Consider the following 7,179-nt stretch of genomic DNA (forward strand, 5'->3'; position numbering starts at 1 on the left):
GCTGGTCAGAGGCCTGGGCTCCTCAGGGAGTTTGAAATGGCAATCAAACCTGGAACACAGCAGCGTGCAATGGGTTAGATGGGCTGCGCTCCCCTCGGGTGGCCGGATCCCACAGGTCCCTCTGTCCCAGCCAGCACTGATTTTGCAAAATGCTTGAAAACCACCGTTTGTCAGAGGTGCATTTTGGTGGGGAAAGAATATTTTACTGGAAGAGCCTGGCAGCTCTTCCCCCCCACAGAGAGCTGCCTCTGTGCCTCAGAACTCGCCCAAAGGCTACGTGCTGCTGTCCCAGCAGCAGCGGGCCAGCAGATCTCACTGCTTCTGTGGCCACTTCAAAGGTCTTGTCTGTGCCCCCCCAGATCTTGCATTTTAACCATGGCTGGTTCAGTTTGGTTGGGGATGAACCCCTGTACCTGCAGATCACAAGCTGTGGGGCCGCGTGCTTGTAACACCCACAGTGCCAAACCTATGAGCCATCTACCCCGCTGCGCCTTGACCATTCCAGCCCTAATCCTGCCTCTCCCACACTTACCCCCCTCTGCTCCCCACAAAAATGGGGCTCAATCCTAAAGCCAGAGAGGAAAAAGCTGAGCCAGGAGCAGGCTAGTGTGAGTGACAGGATTTTCCAAGGGCTGCCACCCACACGTAGGAAGCCCTGCTTGGTTGCATGTCTTGCCAGGGCTCATCCCTCCTCAGACCAACGGCGATTTCCTCGCAGACAAATCATCCTCCAGAAATCAGTAAGTACAGGAGCAACATCTGGCAGCTCCCTCAGGACATCCCACCATAACCTAGCAGGTTCCTCTGCCTGGTGATGTGCAGTTTCCTTCAGAGGTTCAAAGGAAACCGTGGGATTAATCTGTCTTGGGGAGAATTACCACGGATTCCCCAAGGCAGTTCAGAGGGACTAACAAAGAGCAGGATTTTGGCAAATAGCAACAAGAAACAGATTAGTGGTTAGACCGCTAGGCAGCGCTCCGAGGAAGGAAGCCCATCTGAACACTGATGACTAGGTGGTGCTCAAAGCTTCTACTACCTGAAAGTGATTTTGTTTGTTTTGTTTCTGCTCCTCCAAACCCAGGAGGCATCAGATTGGCTGTGTGAGGTGACAGCTCTAAAGGAGCCATCTCTGTGGGAGCTGGGCTTCTCCAACGAGATGAATCAGAGACTGGTCAGGAACACATGGACAGATTGGAAAACTTCTCACTGAGAAGTAGAGGGTGAGGTTCTCCTGACTCAGAGCTACCGACAAATCTGCCCAGAAATTTTCCTGCTGGAAAATCCCCTTCAGGGGCTACTTACAACAACTCCGCTTCCTTAGGCGGTATACGTGTGCAGAGGGGCTCACACTATTGCCGAGGGACTTATGGTGACCTGGCCTGCTTTCTGCAGAGGAGAGAAGCCAGCATTAGTACAGGGTTAGAGGACAAGAGCATCAGGGCATGATCTAGTGGGAAGGGAAGCAGCTGAGAATTCTCAGGAACATAAGAGGAGAGACACTGACATCTCAGAGCAACAGGCTCCTGCTCCTCCATCTCATCACTCCCCAAAAAAGGGCCCAAACCTCCCAGGAAAGGAGCTTGGTGGGATCTGCAGCAGAGCTCCATCCATCCATCCATCCATCCATCCATCCATCCCAGGAGGTTACTTGTGTACCCCAGCCCGTGACAGCATTACAGCCTCCAGCACTGCAGGTCCTTTCCAGGCATCTCCTTGGGGATCTTGGCCACCACAGGGGAGGCTCTGGCAACAGAGGGGCTTTCACCTGCCCCAGAGGTGGCAAGTCTCTGCCAGAGGAAAGGTCACTTCCCCACAGTGACTCCTAGCCCAAAAGCAGCATCTTCAGTCCCCAAACGAGAGGCAGCGGCTTGAACCGGGGAGGCAGTTGCAGGAACAGGCAAAGTGAAGACAGTATTTGGGCTGTTGGCACTTACTGCAGAAATGTACTGGCTGTTGGTGAACCTGGGTTTCTCCTCCATGGCAGAGCTGTGTTGTGAGCCCAGGGGCATGAAGGGGGGTGAGCCCATCTCTTCACAGAAGCTTTCTTGTGGGATGCTGGAGACACAGCCGCTGTCGGAGCCGCTGGAGCCGCTGCCTGACATGCAGTGCGATGACTCTGAGCTCTCTGTCGCTGGGGGAAGAGAGGGAGGTCACTCTGATGACTGCAGATTTGGCCCACAGGACCATGTACACTTGATAACGTATCTGCAGAGGCACTGGCCACACAAGCCCACAGATAAGCCACACTTTGGTCTGGGCTTCTTTAAAGCTATAGGCAACCAAATAAACCCAGGAAGCACAGCAAGTGATGGTGCCAGTTGGTATGGACTGGCCAGGGAAGTTCACTCAGGAGAATCTAAGGGGTCACTGAACCAGGCTGGCAAGAGCAAGGGACAGAGAGAGTCTCATACCAGAGGATCAGGCAGGCAGAGACACCAGCACTGGTCTCCAAAGCCACAGCAGCCCCAGTATGTGGCACCAAGGCTGCCACGGGGATGGTGGCAGATCCCTGGGCACTTCCCTAATCCCTGCACCCGAGCTAACTGCCCCCATGACAGCTGGGACAGAGCTGGCAGGGAAGGACAGGACCCTCCCTATCCCAGTCTGGCCACAGGGCAGGGACTGCCATGGGCCCAGGGAGCCTGGTCTGATGGCAGAGCGGGGAATGAGGGCGTGGGGGGAGCCCACACACCCCGGGCGCAGCGCGGAGGAGCGGCTCGTACGTACTCAGTGATGGTTGGCTGCTGGTCTCGTGCTCCAGCTCATCCTCCTCGATGCAGGTGCCGATGTCAAAGGGGCGGCGGGGGGCCAGGACACCTGGCAGCAGCGCCTGGTCCAGGTACATGTGGAGGTTGAGGGGTCCCAGCAGGGAGGAGGAGGAGGAGGAAGGGCTGTACGCAGCAGGGGTGCTGCCAGCAGAGAGCTGCGCCTGTGTCCTCTTGTAGGGGTTGGAATGGTCAAACAGAGACACTGCGATGGAGGCTCTGGTCCTGGCACCTGCCAGAAAACACACCAAAAAAAAGCCCTGAGCACCCGTCCTGCCTCGCTCACGCAGAGCAGGGGGCAGGCACGGCCAGCACTTACCTCTGCCCTTCATGATGTAATCGATAGCACGGTCATTGATAGCTGCCTCGCTGGGTTTGATATCCAGGAAGGGCTTATTGCCCACACCCATGGAGACCATCTCCTGCATACGGATTTCTGGAGGAGAAGAGACCCACAGCCACGTGGTGAGGTTACTCCAACCTGCCCCATGGGCACTACACAGTCCCAGACCAGAGCACTCCTGGGCCAGGCTGCTCCTAAACTACTGAGATTAGACCTGCTCTCCCCTTGTTCCCCAGCCTTGAGGAGTCTCCATAGACAAGCCATCATGCCCTGCTCTGGCCAAGCAGCTCAGTGCCATGCCACCTACGAGTGTCCTGCCAAGCGGGAAGCCTGGGGCGGAGAAGAGGGACTCAGCCAGACAGCTGCCACTCCAGTGGTGGCCTAGATCATGGGGAGAGCAGGGAGCCTTTCAGGAGCACAGGGCACAGCCCACGCTCGCAGGGCAGGGAACCTTCTGGTAATTATCTCCCGTTTCTCTGATGGAATCTAGGTGGTGTCCACAGTCACACAGAGCTTTAGACTGGTCAGGTTCCCAAGGGATGAGGGGCAGGGAAGGGACATGCCCAGCCAAGCCCAGCACATGCTCCTGAGGCTGCATGCTGGCACACAGCTGCCCGGGAACAGGCTCCAAACCTACTCAGGACAGCACGAGCTGAACAGGGCTCCCGCACCTTTCACGGCACAGACGCCCTGGGAAGGAATCACACCTTTATTGCGGGCTGCCTGCTGCCACAGGATCTTGGCAATGTCACTGGTCCAGGCCTGCTTAGTCTCAGCTGAGCTGGCCTGGAGGACATAGGTGTCACTGGACTTTCGCCTTCGGAACCAGATCTCAAAGCGCAGGCCGCTGTCTCCGGAGTTCTCTGTCAGACCGATGTCCGCAGTCTGCCAGAAAAAGGGAGAGCAAAAGCATCAACTGGGGCTCCACCAGGAACAGAAAGGGTTAACTGCCCGTGCCCTGCGCACCCCCAGCTCAGCACACCCAATAGGGAGGAGCCTGAGGGTCCAGACAGGAGCTGATCTGGACGCAGCTGAGCAGAGACAGCCCAGGCAATTCCCTGTGTTTCATCCAGAGTCAGCACCACCTCCCCACCACACACGCCCGGCCTTTCCCTCACACTCCCTGTCCCTCAGACAACCTTGGCCCCACACCTCTCAGCAAGGAGGGGGCCCAGGTATGAAGTGTTCCCTTCTGGCTTCACTCTGTGGCCTGGAGAAGGCTTAGCAGTGGTTGCAGCAGCTCTTCTGCTGAAGGTGCTCCTGCTCCCCATTCCAGAGCCACGTGTCCATAGGGAAACCAGCCATGGACACCTCTTGGACAAAAGGGAGCTGCAGGGCTGCCCCTACCTTGAAGGAGCGCTTGTAGATATATACGTCAAAGCCACCCTCAATCTTCTTGGGCTTGCTGAACAGGATCAGGTCCTCAAAGAGGAAGACGTGTCGCTGGCACTTCCTTCGGCCCAGCCAGATGGTGAACTCATCCTGCCGCACCAGCTGCCCCTGCTCCTTCAGGTTCACCTGGACACAGGGAACATCCTGGTAAGAATCCAGCAGAATCAGGTCCATGCAGCCCCAGGCCTAGATATGGAGAGGGGTTCCATACAGATGTGGCCCAAGTGGTGAAGAAGGGGCAGCTACTTGTCACCTCTGGAGGGCTCTTGAAGAGGTAGGGCTGCGTGGCACTGCTAGAAACCACATCAGGCTGAAACAACTGGAGCAGAGCTCGGGGGAGAGCTGCCTGTCTCTCCTGGGCATGACCCACAGATCACCCTCTTCTGTCACCCTGGGCAGACCTGTGACACACCTCTTGGGTGGCAACTGCAGGCAGCAGCCAGAGCCTTCTCTTGGGGAAAAGAAGAGAGCTGAAGAGGAAAGGAGTCCCATCAAACTGCCAGGAGAACATCTGGGTCAGAAGACCAGTCCCTCAGTTCTTCCTGCCCCAGATCCATCTTCCTCTAGCCTGAGCCCTGTGGTGTCTCCTCCTCCAGTACTGCACTTTGCATGCCTCTCCTTCAGGTCCCACCTACCTGATTTTGGCCTAGCCCATTTTGAATTCCTTCTTGCAAACTGCCTGACCCTCTTATCACCAGCTCAAAAGAGATTGAAGGGCTCAAGGCAGCCTGCAGGACACCATCTGCAAGGGCTGCCAGGCTGCCTCACGGCACCAGTAAGTGCCTGGGACCCAGCTCAAGTAACAGCATCCACACTCTGTCCCAGCAGATCAACGGGACCTTGCTCTGCTGCACCAGGTGGGGACCTGAGGGCACGCCCACCATATGGTCCAAAGACCCCAAGTCTAGAGAAGGGAAGAAGCGTGGCTCTGCCCCCAGGGCAGGGGAGGACACCGGAACGTACGTCACAGTCGCGGATGGCATCCATGGCCAGCAGGTCATTGCCGTGCCGGAGCTGGAACTTCACCATTTCCTCAGCTGCGCGGAGGTAGCCCAGCTCCTGCTCTTGTGCCTCGCTGCACTCCTTGATCAGGTCCTTCAGCAGCAGGGCGTATTTGCTCATCCGCTGGATGGGTTTCAGCAGGTAGGAGGCCAGGTCCATCTTATCTCCAAGCTGCACCTGCTTGAACTGAGAAACACAGAATCCCAGAATGGCCTCGATTTGAAAAGCCCTTTAAGATCATCGAGTCCAACCATGAACGCAACACTGACCAGTCCCCGACTAACCCATGTCCCTCAGCACTGTGTCTACACCACTCTTCAATCCCTCCAGGGATGGGGACTCCACCACTGCCCTGGGCAACCCCTTCCAATGCCTCAGAACCCTTTCAGCAAAGAAATTCTTCCTCACATCCCATCTCAACTGCCCTGGCCACAACTGGAGCCCATTTCCTCTTGTCCTGTCCCTTGATCCTTGGTTGAACACACCCACCCCCACCTCTCTCCACCCTCCTCCAAGGGACTTGGACAGAGCCAGAAGGTCTCCCCTCAGCCTCCTTTTCTCCAGGCTCAACACCCCCAGTTCCCTCAGCCACAAGGGAACTCAGCACACTTGTGCTCCAGACCCTTCCCCAGCTCCGTTGCCCTTCTCTGGACACGCTCCAGCACCTCCATGTCCTTCTCAGAGTCAGGGGCCCAACACTGAACCCAGCACTCGAGCTGCAGCCTCACCAGTGCCCAGGACAGGGGGAAGAGAACTTCCCTGGTCCCACTGGCCACACCACAGAGTGTGAAGGCAGCAGCTTCCCATGGAGTGCCCCGTGCTCCCCAGCAGGCACTGACACCCACAGCTTTCCTGACTGGGGTGCTGTCTTGGCTCTGCAGGAAAGTGCAAGGCCACCAGACCAATGCTGCTGTGTGCTGGGGCCCTCTCCAAAGCACTCACCACATCTCCACCCTGTCCCCTCACACACACTTGTGCAGAGAGCTGCACCAGGGTGGCAAAGGCAGTGCTGAGCACGCCTCAAGCAGGAAAATTGGGCTTGTTGAGATAGATCGGTACCCAAACACCAGGAGCAGTCATGATGCAGGCAGTGGAATTTACCTTGAAGAAAGTATTCCCATGGCTGGCCAGCAGTGAGTCTGACTTGGGTTTGTTCTTGCTGTACAAGGCGTACATCCCAAACTGGTCCTTCTGCAAAAGAGATCCCCGTGTGAGACCAGCCCACAGCCAGGACACAGCGACAGCCATGCCCTGGGCTGGCTACTCTCGTACTTCTGCCTCTCCCAGGCTGCACCAGAGCCTCCTGTGGCATCTGCAATGACTTTGATTCAAGTTCACGAAGAGCCAGGGAATGTTCTTGTCTTCCTACTCCTACAGTAGGTAGGGCTTTTTGACCCATTGTCCTGGTACCCCTTGTCTCTTACACACCCCAGCAGATCCCATTCACCCGGTAGCAGCAACCATGCTTAAGATCAGTGCCCCATGCTTCTCCCTAGCAGCCCTTTTCAACAAGAGCAGCAGGTCTGTACCTCTCTGCTCACTGAAGTCATCCCATGGACACCACAGACAGAAGACAGGGTAGGGGACGCCTCTGCAGAAGCAGGTGGGCTTTAAGGAGACAACATTTTGCTTCCCTGGCCATGTCTCTTGTTAGCAAAGAGCAACAGGACAGGGAAA

At 56.6% G+C, this 7,179-nt stretch overlaps 1 protein-coding gene across 1 annotated transcript in view; it reads right to left on the minus strand.

Annotated features, from left to right (window-relative positions):
- Positions 1 to 1,934: 1,934 nt before the first annotated feature.
- The window catches only part of LOC104526351 (pleckstrin homology domain-containing family G member 4B), a gene marked incomplete at both ends in the record, with an annotated part of 30,257 nt that continues 25,012 nt past the window's right edge, over positions 1,935 to 7,179 (minus strand). The window contains 7 exons of the mRNA XM_010169788.1: positions 1,935 to 2,131; positions 2,728 to 2,997; positions 3,085 to 3,201; positions 3,816 to 3,993; positions 4,456 to 4,626; positions 5,464 to 5,688; positions 6,604 to 6,693. Of these exons, the coding sequence (XP_010168090.1) occupies positions 1,935 to 2,131; positions 2,728 to 2,997; positions 3,085 to 3,201; positions 3,816 to 3,993; positions 4,456 to 4,626; positions 5,464 to 5,688; positions 6,604 to 6,693 (1,248 nt within the window). The remainder of the gene's footprint in view (positions 2,132 to 2,727; positions 2,998 to 3,084; positions 3,202 to 3,815; positions 3,994 to 4,455; positions 4,627 to 5,463; positions 5,689 to 6,603; positions 6,694 to 7,179) is intronic.

Source organism: Antrostomus carolinensis, unplaced genomic scaffold (genome assembly GCF_000700745.2).
Source record: "Antrostomus carolinensis isolate BGI_N321 unplaced genomic scaffold, ASM70074v2 scaffold14670, whole genome shotgun sequence".
Taxonomy (NCBI): domain Eukaryota; kingdom Metazoa; phylum Chordata; class Aves; order Caprimulgiformes; family Caprimulgidae; genus Antrostomus; species Antrostomus carolinensis.